At 58.5% G+C, this 18,166-nt stretch overlaps 1 protein-coding gene across 2 annotated transcripts; it reads right to left on the bottom strand.

The window, feature by feature from the left end:
- On the bottom strand, positions 308-16,994 carry LOC100625534. Of its 2 annotated transcripts, none has more exons than XM_021065071.1 (2): positions 16,881-16,994; positions 308-3,889 (listed from the first exon to the last, which is right to left on the bottom strand). In XM_021065071.1, exon 2 carries the CDS (start codon positions 1,714-1,716, stop codon positions 814-816), a length of 903 nt encoding a protein of 300 aa, XP_020920730.1. In that variant the 5' UTR covers positions 1,717-3,889; positions 16,881-16,994; the 3' UTR covers positions 308-813. The 2 variants fall into 2 exon arrangements, with proteins under 2 accessions (XP_020920730.1, XP_020920731.1); XM_021065072.1 differs by lacking the exon at positions 16,881-16,994 and adding an exon at positions 7,834-8,609.

Below are 18,166 nucleotides of genomic sequence, written 5' to 3'. Positions count from 1 at the left end.
GCGCCACTTAGAAGCAGAACAGTCTGTGCTACCCAGTCTCCCTGGGGCAGAAAGCAGGGCCGGTGACAAGGAAGGGGGTTCTTTGCCTAAATCACAAGGTGGTAGGCTGCCCTACTCAGGCAGAAATGGGGCAGGGCAGGAGAAGGGGAGGACAGGAGGGGGAGGGCAGAAGGAGGGGAGGGGAGGAGGGGAGGGGAGGAGGGGAGGGGAGGAGAAGGGGAGGGCAGGAGGGGGAGGGCAGGAGGAGGGGAGCGCAGGAGGAGGGGAGGGCAGGAGGGGGAGGGCAGGAGGAGGGGGAGCGCAGGAGGGGAGGGCAGGAGAAGGGGAGGGAAGCTGAACCCCTGGGAGGCTGACCAAACTTGGGACTCCTATCCCGCAGCCGTGTGGGGCCTGGGAGCCTGCATTTCCGACCTCCCTCAGGTGATTCCCGAGCTGCAGAGCGACTCAAACTGCGCAGACCAGTGTAACCCAGACTCTGCCTCCTCCAGTCTGGATGGCCAAGGGCTTGCATCTCGGCCCGTGTGCTTTCCCCTGTGGCCGACACGGATGTGCAGGCAGCGAGGACAGACAGTCAAAGGCAAGAAGGGAGGGCTCACCCAGAGCGGGGGACAGAGCCATGTCCTGAGCTTCACCTGGAGGGAAGAGCGGCGGCCCCTGAGTCGGAGGCGCCCCAAAACAGCAATGGGGGCAGGGGTGGAGGCAGAGCCACAGCCCCCTTGTCCACTCTGCTGGCCGTAATTCTAGCTTCCGTGAGAGCGTTTGCTTTCAAATGAGTGCATGACTTTAAAATCCTGTGCAAATCGCAGCTGACTTTCATCTCAAGTCTGCAGGCTGAAGCTTTGCCAGCAAGGAAGCGATCAGGTCTCTGGTGCCTCCACCGCCGGGCCTCGGCCCTGGCCGCCCCATCACGGAGCATGCGCTGGCAGCGAGCTCCCCGTTTCCACTGTCCTTCTCTAAGCCCTGGCCCTGGGTGTCCTCGGGCCGCGGCCAGTCGATGCCGAGGCTTGGTACCAAAGCAGGACGGGGAAGGAGTCTAACTAGGGTCGCCCCTGAACCGACTCCGCGAGCGAGCGAAGGCTGCGCCTTGGCGGCTGCGGGGAGAATGCGCATGCGTCTGGCCGCCTCCCCAGGAGCTTCGGGTCCCAGCGGCCTGGGTCCCCTCGCCGCCCGGAGAGAACCCGCGCCTCCTTGCAGGCCAAGCCACGCAGGCTCTGGGCGGGGGGGACGCACGGCCGCTTCTCGTGCCTGGCCTTCAGCCCTGCGGCAGCTGGCCGTCCATGCAAATGTGTCCCGATGGACTTGCCCCTGAGTGGTCCCTCCCCTTGACCCTGGGCCGGCCCCCTGAGGACCGCGGAATACAATGGAAACTTCCAGAAGGGTTGGGGGCCTTAAATCCGCCATGCATGGCGTCTGCCTGCGCCACACTGCAGGGAGCCCAGACTGGCTGTGTGGGGACGGTGTGGACACAGAGGATCCCGGCCAGCCATGCTCTGGCCCCAGCTGAGGTGACATGGCCCACAGCCAGCCTAAGGCTCCAAGCTGCCCCAGCCGAGCCCTCCCTCTGCCCAGCAGCACAGACAGAAGAAGCAGTTTAGGCCACGCAGTTTGGGAGGTGGATGTTATGTGCCAGAACGCAACCGAAGCAAAGCTGATGGTGGTAAATAAACAGTAACTAGTTACACAAACAAAGGCAAGAGGTGACCCCACTAGTGACATGAAAGAGGAGACGGCTCAGCACAGAAGGTAGATAGCCCTGGTCAGAGAAGGCTTCCTGAAAGAGGCAACACGTGAGATGAATTCCCAAACCAGCCAAGAGGGTTGCAAGCGGATAAAATAGCAAGCGCAAAGGCCCTGAGATCAGAGAGCTCAGTCAGCCTAGACGCAGAAGACGGAAGGCTGTGGTCTGAGTGGAGCCCCAGGAGGGCCTGGGGAGACCCTCAGGGCTAAAGGCAGGGAGGTTGTATACATCAGGTCCGGCGCAGAAGCAGGGGTGCAATACTAGCCTCTGGAGGAGCCTCCTGGGACAAGAGCTGCTGAAATGACACCCACACGCAGCAGCTCCTGGGCCACAAGCACTCTCCCCCAGGGCCAAGGCATGTCCCTGGGCCAGCGGTCACTTGGCTGAAAGGGAAGGCAACACGGGTGACCGAGGCATTAAGAATCAGGGGACACCCCCTCCTTGTCACCCTGTCAGCTGCAGCCGGGTGCCCTGGGCCCCATGCCCCAGAGGCTGTCGTCTCAGCCACCCCCCCCCCCAGTGCTGTGGCAGCTTCGGGACCCCCGCCCATCACCCCTACCTGCAAGGCAGCCAGGGGACGGTCTCCAGAGCAACGAGCAGGTGCCTCACCCCAGGGCCTGTTCCCACTAGTGCCCCACGGTCCCCTCGGAGGGCATCCTGTGTGCTGCGGGCAGCCGGGAGTCTGCAAGACCCCTCTCCTGGCAGCTTCCCGTGGCGCCTCCCACGCTTCGCCCGGAGCCACGTCACCACGTGAGGGCTGGTGGTTCAGAGGCAGCAAGCGAGGCTGGGCTTCTCGCCCACCTGGGTCTGCTCGTGCGCACCTGCAGCTGGGCTCGGGAGACGCGGGCAGGGAGCCTGATGGTGTCCAGCTGGCTGGGCCCATGCGGGGGCGGGGGCGCCTCGCAGTTAGGACCCCCCAGCTCTTTGCACAGGATGCCACGCCCTGACCCTGACCTGGGGGCTCAGCGGAGGCCCCAGAGCCCACCTGGGGAGGACCCAGGAGCAGGGCCCAGGCCCGGGGCCCAGGAACCCCCCCCCTTTGGTTCGGCTTCCCCCTAACAGCCGGCTGCTGCAGAGAATGCCCTGGCTGTGCCCCACGGCAGCCCACCTGCGTCCCAGCTCCGGGTGCCCAGCACTCTTCGGCCTGCAGAGCCGGCCTGGGACCTGCATTCAGAAGCTTCCAGAAAATTCTACTGCCTCCTCGGCAGAGAGGACCTGGCCTGAAATCAGTGTTCTGCCTTCAACCTAACCCCCAGGCAGCTGCTGTCAATCCAGACCTGGCCCAGAACTCCTTCCTGCTACCGTGAAGCCAGAAAGGGTGGCCCTGTTCTCTGAGGAACAGACGAAGGGGGCTCACCCTCCGGATTACTGACCCATCAGGTGCGGACCCGCCAGGCCAAGCCGGCAGCAGCTCCTCTGTGCCCCCGGCAGGCAGGCAGCCGCTTGCTTCCCGGGAGCCGGTTACCTCTGTCTTTTCGGGGGCGGGAGCTTTGTGGACCTGGCCCCCCACTATCCAGGGGCGGAGCTGGGGCAGTTTCAGGGAGGCTCTTCCTCCCTCCCTGACCCACTGACCTTGGTTCTTTGTTTGCAGGGACGGGCCCTTGGCATTTGCCAAGCGTGGGGTGAGGACCTATCAGCTCACCCTCCTGTTGCCTCAATCAGAAGAGGTGGCCCATCTGACCTGAAGGCTGTTGAGGTGGCTGCAGGCACAGTCTGGACGGACGCCACTGTGAGCCCCGCGGGCAGGCACCCCCTCTGATCACCCAGACCAGTGGAGGATTTGCTGGGCTGCAGAAGGAGCTCCTGCCTGCACTCAGACTCCTCGTCCTGGCCCCAGAGCTGCCCATACTGTCCAGCGGCTGGGCAGGTCTCCCGGGGTCTGCAGCCCCCTGCCTCTCCCCCCCGGCTCCTCTCCAGCCTCCCCTCCCAGGTAAACTTCCTGCGCCCAGAGGCTGCGGGGAAGCCCCGGCTGAGTCACACACAGACGCGTGTTGTTTCAGGTCCCTGTGGCTCCCTGGCTGCTCCAGGCCTGCACTGGGCAACACCGGAGCATGGGGGTAACCAGGGGTCCACACGTGGGCTGGGGCCGGGGGCTGGGAAGGTCTCACCTTGAGGAGAATTGCAGGATGCTGAGAGCCCGCTGTCTGCACACTGTGGGGAAAAAGACAAGGGAGCAAATGAGAGTGGGGCTGGCACCCAGAAACGTGGGCACGCTTTGCTCTGGGCCCAGGACTGGCCCCAACCATTGGTGGAAGGCAGTGCCCCTCCCTGCACCCCAGCCCCCGACGGCTGGGAGCATCTCCGCCGGTGTTGTCGAGCTCACTGAGGAAGGCCCCCTCCCGCCTGGGAGAGGTGACAGGATCCCATTCCTTCTGGGACAGGGACCCATCCTGCATTTGGGTCTGCAGTGGGGTCTCCTCTGCACCCCCCAGGTGGGGACCAACCCAGACTTGGCATCGGCCCCCTCAGCTGGGTCAGGGCCTCCCGACCGCGCACACGAAGGATGAGTCATGCCCTCTCCAGGGCCAGCTTGAGCCCTCGAGGTCCCCTAGCCACTGAGGCAGTGCTCAGAAATGCCATTTTTAGAGCTTCTCTGTTGCTCGGGGCCAGTGAATCAGAACTTGCCCTGTTGAAGTAGATTTGCAGAAGCATCGTTTCCCAGCGGCAGAGCAGGAAGAGAAGGAGCCGCGTGACGGGACCCGGCCTCTTCCACGGGGCCAGGCCCTGCGGCCCTGCACCCAGGAAACTGAAGGAGGTCCACGTGGGGAAGGGCCCAGGTCTGCAGAGCCTGGGTGGCACTGTCGGTGTGCAAACCGGTGGGGTGGGGGTGGACCCCACCAGCCAGACTCCTGGGTGAGGCCATATGAGAGCTGGAGCCAGGCCCTCTGCCGGGTCAGCGGCTGGAGGGCAGGTCTGGGGCGCACCCAGCCCTCAACACAGCGTGCAGCATGGCGTCTGGGCTTACAGCGTGCCCTCCACAGAGTGACGCCCAGCTTCCCGGGGAAACCCTATCACGTAGGGGACCGTCCTCCTGGTCCTTGTGCCAAGGCCACCCCTGGAGCTGATTGATCAGAGTGGGGCCCTATGGGGACTGAGACACCCACGCCTCGAGAGGGGCTCAGCCCCCTGGACCACCCCGTCTGTGGCCCAGGAGAGCCCAGAGAAGTGAAGTCCTCCAACCTACCCTGCAGGCCTTTAGTGACTCTCTGCAGGAGGCCGCAATCCAGGCCTGCCAGACTGCTGAGGGGAGCAGGCTGGCCACAGGCAGCCACTGTCCTGTGCCCCGACTCCAAACACCCCAGTGTGACCGCCAGCATCCCCCTGCCCTGGCCCTGGTCCCTCCTGCTAGTGGCGCACGTACTGCCTTCTTTGTTCTCTGACCACTGCTTTGCAGGACTACGGCCATGGCTGGGCAGGGGTTTACCATCGTCCTGGAGTAATGCCAAGAGTCAAGTCCAGGGTCAGAGTCCAGCGGAACAGCTGCACTCGGAGGTCACACTCAGACAAGGAACAGAGATAGTAATGGCTGCAGCAGCAATCCATGGCTGCATAACAAGTGGCCTTGCTTAGCAGCTCAAGAGCACAGACAGTTACTGTCTCAGCTTCTGGCCCAGGAATCCTGACTCGGCTTAGCCAGGTGTCAGCTGGGGCTGCAAGGCCAAGGGACACCATCCCTCTGTGACCTGATTTGGAAGTGACATTCCAGCTTATTTCCCACATTTGCTTTCCACTCGGGATGTGGAAGAATCGCTGGGTACCTTCCCCTGGCTCCAGCCCAGGCTCACCATGAGGCTGGGGGGGGGGGGCCTCACTTTCCCATCCTGCTTGCTGGGAAGCACCGGATGGAGGGCCAACAGCAGCCTTCCCGCAGCAGGACATGGGGACTCACTGAGCCTGGATGGGGGACCAGCTGACCAGTCGGTGGAGCAGGCCTGGTGGGCAGTACCCACTGGGACCTCTGTGGGGCAGGCAGGGGCCCAGAGTGCTGGGTGGAGCAGGGACAGCCATGGGTCCTGGGCCAGCCCTGAGCACCGAGGCCAGCAGAGCACAGGCCTCCACTGGGCCCCTTCTGTGGTGGAGGCTCCTTGGACCACTGCCCTGTCCCACCTGCTCTACAGTCTCAGGGGTCTGAGGACACCTTCTCAGTCAGGAGCGTCTCATTCATGCAGGTGAAGGAAGTACCACGGCCTCAGGAAGGGTCTAGACCCAGGCCAGACTCCCTGCCCGCACGTTCCTGAGCCTCTCTGTCTCCCCCTGCCTCTCTCGGAGAATCAGGGAAGGGAGAGGGCCTTGCTGCCCCCCAAGCAGGGTGGAGGCAAATTGATGGAGTCCTCCATGGTCCTGGCCCCCGAGTTTTCATGTGGTCCCCTTCCTTTCTCTCCAAAGACCCCACAGGTCAGGTGAATAAACTGGGGCTCAGAGAGGTTAGGTGACACGCCCAAGGTCACACAGCTGTTAAATGACAGAGTCGAACTCAAACCCCCAGTACATCCCCTTGGCCTCCTCAGGCCACTCAGGAGCTGGCAGGATGCCTGCGCCCCAGAACCCGCGCTGTCCGGGCTTCTCAGCTTTGCTATCTCTGCCTTGGCCAAGAACGGCGGCCTCAGGCTGCCTGGACCATCAGAGCCCGGCGGGTGCCTCGCTGGGGGTGGGTGCCTGAAACCGCAGAGACAAAGTGGGCTTGATACCTAGAGGCCCTCCAGGGAGAGCCAGGCTCCCAGGCAGTTACCTGTCCCTCTCCAGCGCCGCCTCCAAAGCAGCTCATGGGGACATCAGCAGACGGTGTGGTCCACACAGGTCCTTCCCACTGCGCCTCCTGTCCTCTCTCCCGCGCACACGCGCGCGTGCAGGCAGACACCGCTCGTACACACACACAGCCTCACCTACAGAGAAAACCCTTCTGCCTGGAACCTGCCCGCGTCTCTTTAGTTCCTACTTGGGCACTTCCTCGCAGGCGGGCCCTGCTCTTCCCCTCGAAAGCAGAGGTGGCTACACCGGCTGGCAGGGCCCCTCAGTTGCCCCCAGTACCGCAGCCCCGCCCTGCGACGAGCCGCACCCGGGGGGCAGAGGCCAAGCGGGGTGCGGCGGGGCGGAGGGAGCACCTCTGAGAGCTGCCCAGGGATGGTTTGAGACGTGCTCAGGGCCGGCAAGGCCCCTGGGCTGCACGGATCCCTTTGGATACTCGCTCAGGACCTGTCGAAGGGCTGGAGAACTGAGTGAAGAAACACCTTTAATTCAAGGTAGCCTGGCATCCGGGCAATTCAGAGTCACACCAGTGCCTGCGTCACAGTCCTACTGGACAGCGGGCCCAGGTTGGGGACGCAGGCCTGCTTCGCTCCCCCCAGGGCCCGGCTCCCCCACCACGCTGTTGGCGGCAGGACCCAGCCGCTCTGGGTGCGTTCGTGCAGGAAGCGGGGCTCCGGGAAGGGGCATGGGACGCCCTCTTGCTCTCCCTGCCCGGGTCCGCAGCGGGCATCAGCCTGGCCCTGACTCAGACTAGAATCAGAACCGATCCTGTGGCTGAAAGGAACCTTAGAAACACCGAGAAGCTGGAGCCGGGCCCACCCTCCGCGACGCAGAAGCAGAACAGCCTGGCCCAGGAGCGGAGAGAGGAGGCGGCCGCGGCTGCCCTCCTGGCCCCGAACCCCAGCGGATGGGCCTCCTCCATCACCAGGCGCCCCGCAGAGCCCAGCGCACACAGGGGGCACAGGGGGGTCTGGGAGGAACCCGCCCCTCGCAGGAGGCACAAGGGAAGTGGATGAGCCATCCCGCTCCCGCTGAGTCCCGCGTCGCCCCCCGCCCTCGGCGCAGCGCGAAGGGATGAGGTACGGGGATCGCGGAAGCAGCCCTCGGGCTGAGCCTCCCGCAGCGAGCGAGGGGCCCGCCCGGCTCCCGCCCCACGTGACCTCCGCCGGGGCGGCTCCCCGACCCCTTGTGCCGTCCCCTCCCCCCTCCCCCCAACCCGCCCCTCCCCACTCCCGTTCCCCTGAGCTTCCGGAATCCCTGCTCCTGCATTTTCCTGTGTCAGCTTCTGCTGCGGACCGGGTCTGAAATCACAGCACCTGCATCCTCACTGCTCTTGCAGCCCCACGCACCTTGCAACGCTGTGCACGCGGCTGTGCTGCTTCCACCTCTGGAAGCCAATCCTGAAATCGTTTCAGGTTGGCAATAAAGTGTTCGACTTAGGGAAGCAGGATGTTTCCTTCCCCCAGAGCTAATGCGAGTGGTGGAAAAGCAGAGAATAACGCAATTATCAGTGCACCAAGCAGTTATTTTTGGTGTTTCGTAGCTGGTCTCTTTCCTCCTCATTCTGTATTATGTACTCAGCTGATTGGCTCCAATGGGCACCAGAGCGTAACTGGCAAAACATGAAAGGAATTCATCGCCCATAATTGGGGGAGAGATGCCGTTCGCGCTTGAACGCGGCTGCGTTCCGGTGGCGCATGTCCAGGAACCGCACCTGACGCTTCCGAGCACACAGAGCCCGGATGAACGCGGATGAAGGGGCAGGCTCCTCCTGACAGCCGCGTGCTTCCCGTCACTCCTGCTTGCTTCCCGTTATAGAACCAGAGCCCCTCCCTGCTCCCCAAGGACCTGCTGCTGCCCAGGAGGCACGCGGCTGCCCTCCGCGTGGCACCTGCTCGGGCCGTCATTTCTGCCGTCAGCGTGGCCGGCAGGGGCTCCCGAGAGCGGTTTCAGGCGGAGGGGAAGGGCGTGTGTCCCCATCCCCGCCCGGCCCCTGCGCAGGCGAGGCGTCACTTCTGAGCAAGGCTCTCCGCGGGGAGGCAAGAGGGGACCCCCATCTGAGAGCCGCTGGGGGCGGGGGGAGCCAGCGTGCGCCGCCAGGACGACTTGCTGCACGGCAGGCAGCCCTCAGACACCCCTTCGGTGACACGTGTCCTCCCCTCGGCCGCCCCCCCCCCCCCGCCCCGCGCGCTTTGTTGGTCAAAGCAAGACCCAAGGCCCCCCCCTGCTTCCAAGGGGACTGGGATCCGGGTCTCCTGCGAGGCGGGGCGGGGGGGCCGCTGGGGGTGTGGCTGAGCTGGAGAGAGCGGGCAGGAGCTGCGCCACACGCAAGTCACGTCGGGAGCAGGGACCGCGCAGTCCAGCTTGCTCTCCACCCAGAGCGGAAGCAGGATAAGGGGAGAGAGACAGAGGGTGCCCCCCACCCCCACGGAGTCCGTTCCCAACGTGGGATCCGTCGTGAGTGGTCAAGGGACACTGTGGTGACGTTTAGGGCTGGCAGTGGGTCCCAACGTGGGAAGAGAGCTAATGCCCGGGACAGCGCTCCTGCTCCCCTAGGGCCGCGGGCACCTGGTGGGTGAGGTCAGGGCTGCGAGGAGCTCGGCCGGGCAGCTGCGAGAGCCCACCGGCTGACAGCTAAGGGCATAGCCATTAGCATTCTTTAAAGTGAACACTCACTCACTCCTTGCCGTGGGAAAACCCTTCTCAGGCGCCTCCCTTTAAAAAAAAAGAGACAACAAATACTCTTCAGCGACAGAAGTCGTGCAGGGCGCCAAGGCCCCCAGGTGGAGGGGCGCTCTGTGAAATCGCCTCTCCCTCCCTCCCTGCCCTCCAGCCTCTTCCCCAAAGGCAACCACAGGCCAGTTTCCCGAGAGTCTGGCTCCATCTCCTGCCGCTGCAGTGAGGAGTGTGGACAGAAAGAGACTTCCTCTCCTCCCAGCCAGCCGGGCGACCCTTGCCGGGAGCAGGTGTTAGTGTTCACGCCACACCTGCAGGCCATCCACCTGCACCTGCCTGGGCCGGTCTTAGGTCAGTGCTCATCTCCCCGGGTGCCTGGACCAGGACCGGGTGGGCACCCGTGCTGACCTGCTGGATGGTGGCCCCACCGCCCTGGGTGTGTGCGGGGAAGGCCCTACATGCTGCTCTCTGCCTGCAGCAGTGGATGTGGAGCAAAGGCACCGCCTCCAGGCCAGGAGGACGGTGGAATCACCAGGAAGCAGCCTCGTCTCAGCCCTCCAGCCTCCAGAACCAGGAGAAGCAAAAAGGTCTGTTTTGTTTGCTTGTTTGCTTCGGCCCCACTCTGGGCATGGAGATGCTCCTGGGCCAGGAGTCCAGCTCAGCTCACTGTTCCTGCAGCGACAGCCCTTAGCCCTCCGCGGCACACAGGAACTTCCCGAAGGTTTGCTTTTGCAGCTGCCATCTGTGGCGTTTTGTTACGGCATCCGAGCTGAGACAAGGTTGGTGCCGTGAGGTGGGTGCTGTGTGACAAATACCTCAGCCTGAGGAAGGGGCTCTGGCACAGGTGAGGGTAGAGGCTGGAAGTTTGGGGGGCGTGTTGGAAGAAGCCTGGATGAAATGGGACCTATTTAAACTTATAAGCATCTGCACAGCAAAGGAAACCATAAACAAAATGCAAAGACAACCTATGGACTGGGAGAAGGTACAGGCGACCAACGGGGATTTAACCTCCAGAATATACACAACTCGTACAACTCAGTTTTAAACCAAACAACCCAATCGAAAAATGGGCAGAAGACCCACATAGACGTTTCTCCAAAGAAGACACAGATGAGTGACAGGCACAGGAAAATACGTTCAACGTCACTAATCACTAGAGAAACGCAGATCAAAACTGCAATGAGGACTCGCCTCACACGGGTCAGAAGAGCCATCATTAAAGAGCCTACAAGCAGTAAACGCTGGAGGGGGTGTGGAGAACAAGGACCCCTCCGACACCGACGGCAATGGAGGGTCCTCAGAAAACTAAAAATAAAACGACCATATGACCCAGCAATTACTCTACTGGGCATATATCAGGAGAACACTATAATTTCAAAAGACACATGCACCCCAACTCTCATTGCAGCACTGTTTACAATAGCCCAGACATGGAATCAACCTAAATGTCCATCGATGAATGAACGGATAATGATGCGGTATGTGTATATACGTAATGGAATACTACTCAGCCATAAACAATGAAATAATGCCATTGGCAGCAACATGGCTGGACCTAGAGATGATCACACTAAGTGAAGTAAGTCAGAGAAAGACAAATGTCATATATCCTATGTAGACTCTAAAAAAATGATGCAAATGAACTGATTTACAAAGCAGAAATAGACTCACGGACATAGAAAACAAACTTGTGTTATCAAAGGGGAAAGTGGGAAGGGATAAATTAGGACTAGAGGATTAACAGATACACAACCCCGCATATAAAACAGATAAACAGGGCCGAGGTGTACAGCACAGGGAAGCGTACCCCAACGTCCTGTGATAACCTATCATGGGAGGGAACCCGAAAAAGAGTAAGTGTTTATATGTGTGTATGTGAATCACTCTGCTGCACACCTGAAACTAACACAACATTGGAAATCAGCCATACTTCCGTCTTTTAAAAAACCAGCAGCCGGGACGGTGAGAAGGGACAGTTGGTGGAAATGTGGACACCAGTGGTGACTCTGGTGGGAGCCTGGACAGAGCAGAGGGGGAGAGGGAGTGTCTGTCACTGGGAGCAGGTGTCCCCACAAGGGGAAGGCTGGCAGCATGGTGACCCCTGTGACAAAGTGGCAGAGAGCTTGCTGGGCTCCGGGGGGTCGGGGGAGGTGGTGACACTGGGCATCTCCCGACCAGGTTGCTAAGCCAGGTGGGAGGGGCAGACCCTTTTCCTTAGCTAAGATGTGAGAGCGGAGCAGGACGAAGCCAAAGGAACCAAACCTCGGAGATCTGGAAAATTCTCAGCCCGTCCACACTGTGAGAATGAAAAAACTGTGCTGTGGGGAGAGGCTGGGGTGTGGCCGGACCATCGGCTCATGGAGATACTCTGGTGTGAACGATGTGCTCAGCCAGGCCCGGCTTTCCCAGCAGGGACCCTGATGACACTTTTGGCTCCGGGAGACAGAGACAGGCCGAGATCGGGCAGGCTGTCAGACTCCTTAGACTGCAGGACAGACGGCTGTAAACATGCTCTATCCTTCAAGGGAGCAAGGCCCCGAGGCAGCTCAGGGACCAGCACCTCAGGCCAGGGCGCAGCCTGGAGCAGGGCAGCCTCCTCCCTGGTTCCTGAGGCCAGGACTCAGACGAGACGCCAGAGGAGAGGCCGGGTGAGGTCACGGCCAGAAGGGGCCATCTGCAGCCAGGAAGGGGCTGCACCCAATGCGTACGGAGGTTCCCAGGCTACGGGTCAAATCGGAGCTACAGCTGCAGGCCTATGCCACAGCTACAGCAACACCAGGTCCTTAAACCACTGAAGCAAGGCCAGGGATCGAACCTGCATCCTCATGGAGGCCAGTCAGATTCATTTCCACTGAGCCATGACGGGAACTCCCAATGCCTTTTAAATTCCACATAATAAATTAATCTTGCCTCTAGAATCTTCTGCCTCCGAGCAAGAAGTTAGGGCTTTGATCAGCCAAGATGCTGCTAAATTAAACTTTAGGAAAGCTCGCTGGGCTGGAGCCCTGGGCACTGTTACCCTCTAAACCCGGCTCCTCCGTGGGGCTGTGAGAGCAGAGGGGGCCCCACAGAGAAGGATGGGCCACCGGGGGCACCCTCCACGCAGGACCTACCCCCTCCTTGTGCCAGTCCAGGGCCAGCCCACATGCTTCCCGCTGTGCCATGGATCCAGAGGCTAAGCCGTGGGCCTGGGAAGGGACGGGGAAGCCCCCTGGAGGCCAGACGCTGTGTCACAAGAAAGAGGCCTCTGCTCTTGGAGAGGAAAGTTTAGATAAAGCCTGCTGCCCACATTTCCAGGCAAACTCTGCAGGCTTAGCAAGTAGAGGGGACAGAAGGAGCCTAAGAATGACCCTCCTGGTGCCCCTGGATGCCCCTAGCCCAGCAAGCCCTCAGCTGCATCCTCAGGCGCCATCTCGGGTCCTAGGTAGCCTGACCCACATACGTCCCAGAGGCCGTATGCTCTCTCAGAGCTGCCCACCCGGCCCCTGGTCAAGGGCACAAAAGTGCCACAGCCCAGTCCACGGAGCAGGCCCACCTGTAAGGACAAAGCTGAGGACAGAGGCCGCAGGCTTGGGAGTCTTCCCTCCACCTTCTGGTGTCAGAATGAGGGTGTGGCCTTGGGGTCAGACACTTCCCCTTTTATGGGGTGAAGGCTCGCCGGTGCGGCGGGATCCAGCGGTGGGGGCGTCACGGAGAGGCGAGTGTATGCTGGGCACAGCCCCGGGAGGAGAAGCCAGGGTGATCCTGCCCTTCAGGGACCTGCAGGAGCAATATTGACCCTTGAACTGTCCCTGTGCTGGGGACTGAGGCTGAAGTCATGGACTGTTTGGGACTGGGAGGCTCCCGTGTAGGGAAAACTGCTGTGGGGCCATGAGTCTTGCTGGCCTTTGTCCATGGAACTTTCCTGCCCACGATGCGCCTCCTCCCTCTGCAGGGAGCCTGCCCACCTGGCTCCTGGATCACTGTCCCCAGCAGACCACTCAGTCCCCAGGTGGACACAGATATGGCCTCCAGACCTCCTTCCAATAGCTGAGTCCAGACCCAGAAGCTGTGCAGCAGTCGAAACCACTGGCTTGAAAACGCCACAGGATTTTAGATATCCAGACATCTGTCGAGATCATCTGTCAGAGTGTATACCTTAAAAATCATTTAGAAGACAGAATTATGAAGAAATAGAAACTCTCAACACACCAATGACTAGTGAAGAGCTTGAACTAGTAATCAAAAAACTCTCAGTTAAAAAAAAAAGTCCAGGACCAGATGGCTTCACGGGTGAATTTTACCAAACATTTTCAGGCCTAATGCCAGCCTTTATCAAGCTATCGCCCCAAACAGAAGAGGACAGAACATTTCCAAGCTTATTTCACGAACTTTACAATTACCCTGATGCCAAAACCAGACAACAAGGTAAAAGAAAATTACAGGCCAATATCCCAGATGAATATAGATGCAAAAATCCTCAATAAAATATTAGCAAACCACATCCAACAATAATTTTAAAGGATCACATACCATGATCAAGTGAGATCTATTCCAGGGATGCAGGGCTCAACACTGACAAATCAATCAGTGACACAAAACGAATGTGAAAAATGAAAGATAAACTCACACGATCACCTCTACAGATGCAGAAAAAAGCATCTGACCAAGTTCAATATTCATTTGCAATAAAGCTTCTAACAAAGTGGGTTCAGAAGAAACATACCTCCATATCATAAAGGTTGTTTACAACAAGCCTGCAGCTCACATGCTCAGTGGTGAAAAGCTGAGAGCTCGCTAAGATCAGGAGCAAGCAAGGGTGCCTGCTCTCATCACTCCTGTTCACCACAGTATTGGAAGTCCCAGCCAGTGTAACTGGGCAAGGAAAAAAATAGAAACGCCATCTAAATTGGAAAAGAAGTAAAACGATCTCTATTTGCAAATTACATGATTTTTATATAGAAAATCTTAACTGAATTCTGTAAAGTTCATACAAAACCAATATATAAAATCAGTAGTGTCTATATTCTATATACTAGTAACAGAAAGACAAATTAAGAAAATGATCCATTTACAATTGCATAAAAAATTACCTAGGAATTAATTTAATGGAGGTGAAATACTTGCATATTGAAAACTATAAAACAATGATGAAAGAAATCAAAGATGACACAAATAAATACGAAGATGCTGTGTTCATGAATGGCAGAATTAATATTGTTAAAATGTCCATACTACCTGAAGAAATCTATGGATTCAATGCAATTCCTATCAAAATACAAAGAGCTTTTTTTTTTTTTTTTTTACAGAAATAGAACAAATCCTAACATTTTTATGGACCCACAAAAGACCCCAAATAGCCAAAGCCATCTTGAGAAAAACAAAGCTAGGGGCATAAAGCTTCCTAATGCTATGAAGCTGCAGTAATCAAAACAGTATAGTATTGGCATAAAAACAGACATAGAGCACTGAAACAGAAATAAACCCATGCAAATGCAATCAATTAATCTATGACAAAGAAGCCAAGAAAATACAATAGGGAAAGGACGGTCTCTTTTTTTTGTTTGTTTTTTGTTTGCTTTGTTTTGTCTTTTTGCCACTTCTTGGGCTGCTTCCGTGGCATATGGAGGTTCCCAGGCTAGGGGTCAAATCGGAGCTGTAGCCACCGCCACCGGCCTACGCCAGAGCCACAGCAACGCGGGACCCAAGCCGCATCTGCGACCTACACCACAGCTCAGGGCAACGCTGGATCCTTAACCCAGTGAGCAAGGACAGGGATTGAACCCGCAACCTCATGGTTCCTAGTTGGATTCGTTAACCACTGAGCCACAACGGGAACTCCAGGACGGTCTCTTTAATAAACAGTTTGGGAAAACTGGACGGCCACATGCAACAGAATGAAACCGGTCCTTTCTTACACCACACACAAAAATCAGCTAAAAGTGGATTGAAGACGACTTAAAACTCCTAGAGGAAAACACGGGTGGCAAAGCTCCCTGACATCAGTCTTGATGATGTGTTCAGGGATCTGACATCAAAAGCAAAGGCAACAAAATCGAAAATAAACAAATGGGATTAAATCAAAGTAAAATGCTTCTGCACAGAAAAGTAAGCCACCAATAAAATGAAAAGGCAACCTACAGAATGGGAGAAAATACCTGCAAATCATGTATCTGATAGATGTTGATATCCAAAATATGTAACTCATCCGACTCAACAGCAAAAAACCCAATTTAAAATTGAGCAAAGGGGAGTTCCTGCTTTGGCCCAGTGGGTTAAGGATCTGACGTTGTCTCTGTGGTGGCTTGGGTCACTGCTGAGGCACGGGTTCAATCCCCAGCCTGGCACAATGGGTTAAGGATCCAGTGTTGCTACAGCTGTGGCGAAGGTCACACTTTCATCGCAAATTCAGTCCCTAGCCCGGGGAACTTCCATATGCCATGCGTGTGGCCAAAAGAAAAAAAAAAGGTAAAAATACATAAAATTGAGTAAAGGATGTGAACAGACATTTTTCCAAAGAAGACATACAGACCTACAGATGGCCAACAGGCACATGAAAACATGCTCATCAACACTGCTAATTGACAGGGAATGCAAATCAAACCACAGTGAGCCATCCCTCCCACCTGTTAGGATGGCTGTTATCAAACAGACAACAAATAGCAAGAGTGGGAGGGGATGCGGAGAAAAAGGGTGCCTCCTTCACCAGTGGCGGGAAGGAGATTCGCTCCAATCACTACGGGAAACAGCACGGAGCGTCCTCAAAAAATAAGGCAGAACCACCACATGACCGAGGAGTGCCCCTTCTGGGTATCTGCTTAAGAAACCGAAAACACCCACTCCAAAGAAAAAGCAAAGGCTGTGCCGCCCCGTTCAGGCAGCATGACTTAGAGCAGCGAAGACGGGGAGCCAAGTGAGAGTCCTTCGATGGATGAACGGATGAAGACAGTGGAGAGATGGATACAGGCAATGTAAACATTCAGCCCTGAAAAGAAGGATGTCCTGACGGCCGAGACATGTCAAGTGAGATAAGTCAGACCGAAAAGACAAATACCACAGGATCTCACTCATCGCAGGAATCTAAAAACAAAGCAAAACACCAAGGTCACAGACACAGTGAACAGGCTGGGGTTGTTAGAGGCAGGGGTCAGGAGTGGGTGAAATGGGTGAAGGTGGTTAAAACAAAATACCTAAGACCTGGGGATACAGCAAGTTGAGTGCTGTTCTGTGGGTCTTTGAAAGCTGTTAGGAGAATAAACATGACATGTTCCTGTCACACTCACACCATTTGTACCGTGTGAGGTGACCAACCTTCACCGGACCTGGTGTGATCACTGGACAACAGCTCCATGGACCGAATGGTTGTTATACACCTGACACCACTCCCACACCGCCGGTCAGTCCCATCTCAACAACTGAGAGGGTCGTTTCGTTCCACCTCTTAGGCAACGTGAGCCTCCGGGGAACTAGCAGGTGAGTCCACCCAGGGCGCCGGAGACCAGAGCCGCGCGTGGGTCTCGCCGCGGGCACAGAGCCCGACGCAGCCCTCCTTACCCCCGTCTTCCGTGTTCCCTTTGCTGACTCTGGGCACCTCTGCCCACTTCTGCCCTCCTGCTGCCGCCACTACCCCAGGGCTTCCCGGCCCGGCGCACCCTGTCCCCAAGCGCCCCCCGGGTGCATCTGAGGTGTCCCTCACGAGTGCCACCTGCCCAAAGGTGGCCCCTCCCCTGCCAGCACCGACCTTACAGGCCTGGGCGCCGGGGCCATCGCTGCCGGAGGCCCCTCCTCGCCCAGTTCAGGGAACCTCGCCTGGTTCCCTGTTTGTCCTGCGGACCTTCCCCGAGGCCGGGACGCCCGACGGGTCCCGCTCCGCAGGCGGGGCGGGCCGAGCAGCCGCTTCCGGGGGAGCTGGCGGGGCCCCACCCGAAGGGCATGAGCGTTTCACAGCAGCGAGCGGAGGCGGCTTGGGCCGGCACGGCCACCAGCCCGCACGCAGCGCCGCAGACCGCAGGGGTGCGGAAGCAGCCTCGTCACCCTGGCGCCACCAAACCGCTGCAGGCGGGCTCCCCACGGGGGGCGGGGCGTCGGCGTGGTCGCAGGTGCTTCTGAGGACGGCGCCGGACTCGCGCGTACCCAGGGCCCGCGCAGGCTCCACCGGCGTCCCCGGCGGGTCGGGTCCACCGACCGCGGGCAGCACCTGCGGCGCCCAACAGCCGACAGCCCGTGCTCCGCTCCTTGGTGGGGCCGCGGTCTCTGCACCAAACCTCGGGGTGCGCCTGGCAGCCGAGCTCCAGCGAGCGCTGGGGTGACCCTGAGGAGGCTGGCAGGCCTGCGCGGAGCCTCGGCGCTCCGCGACCCTCTTCCGGAAGTGGAAGCCCCTTCGGTGCTCAGGGCAGGATCCTGGGGGCCCTGCGGTTCTGGGAAGGAGGGCTGTGGCCCACCCACATCCGGGACATGTATGAAAAAGTAGACGTTTGCTTTAAATATTTCAGTGTCTAAAAGCCTCTCTGTGGAGTTCCTGTTGTGGCTCAGAGGTAACGAAACTGGACTAGAACCCATGAGGACACTAGAACCCATGTGTCCTGGAGACAGTGGCATCTGGTGTTGCTGTGAGCTGGGTGTAGGTCATGGATGCGGCTTGATCTGGCCTTGCTGTGGCTGTGGTGTAGGCCGGCCACCCTGCCGTAGCTCCAGTTGGACCCCCAGCCTGGGAACGCCCATATGCCGGGTGTGAGGCCCAAATAAATAAATGAACAAAAGCCTGTTTCCGTGCTTGCTGTTGAGGGAGCAACAGAGCCCGGACTTCAGGCTACTCTGTTGTGTGGGGTCTCTGCCCAGAAACAGGCTGTGTTTTCGCAGATTTCCAGGGGAGTCACAAAGTCTAGAGACAGGCGCAAATGGGGTGACACGTGCGGAAAGCAGGCTAAACTCATGGTTGCCCTCGGGCCTTTCCGCTTGGCCCCTGCTCTCCGCTGCGTCACTCTCTCCGGGTGGACGAGTCTGAGGGAAAACTGGCCGGGCGGCCTC

This window comes from Sus scrofa, chromosome 10, assembly GCF_000003025.6.
Source record: "Sus scrofa isolate TJ Tabasco breed Duroc chromosome 10, Sscrofa11.1, whole genome shotgun sequence".
Classification (NCBI taxonomy): domain Eukaryota; kingdom Metazoa; phylum Chordata; class Mammalia; order Artiodactyla; family Suidae; genus Sus; species Sus scrofa.
Note: the sequence above shows the minus strand (reverse complement) of the source record. Positions and strands in the feature narration are given on the sequence as shown.

Bases quoted from the DNA above. Each gene is read 5' to 3' on its own strand.
- LOC100625534 (XM_021065071.1), bottom strand. From the start codon at position 1,716: ATGTCACTAGTGGGGTCACCTCTTGCCTTTGTTTGTGTAACTAGTTAC.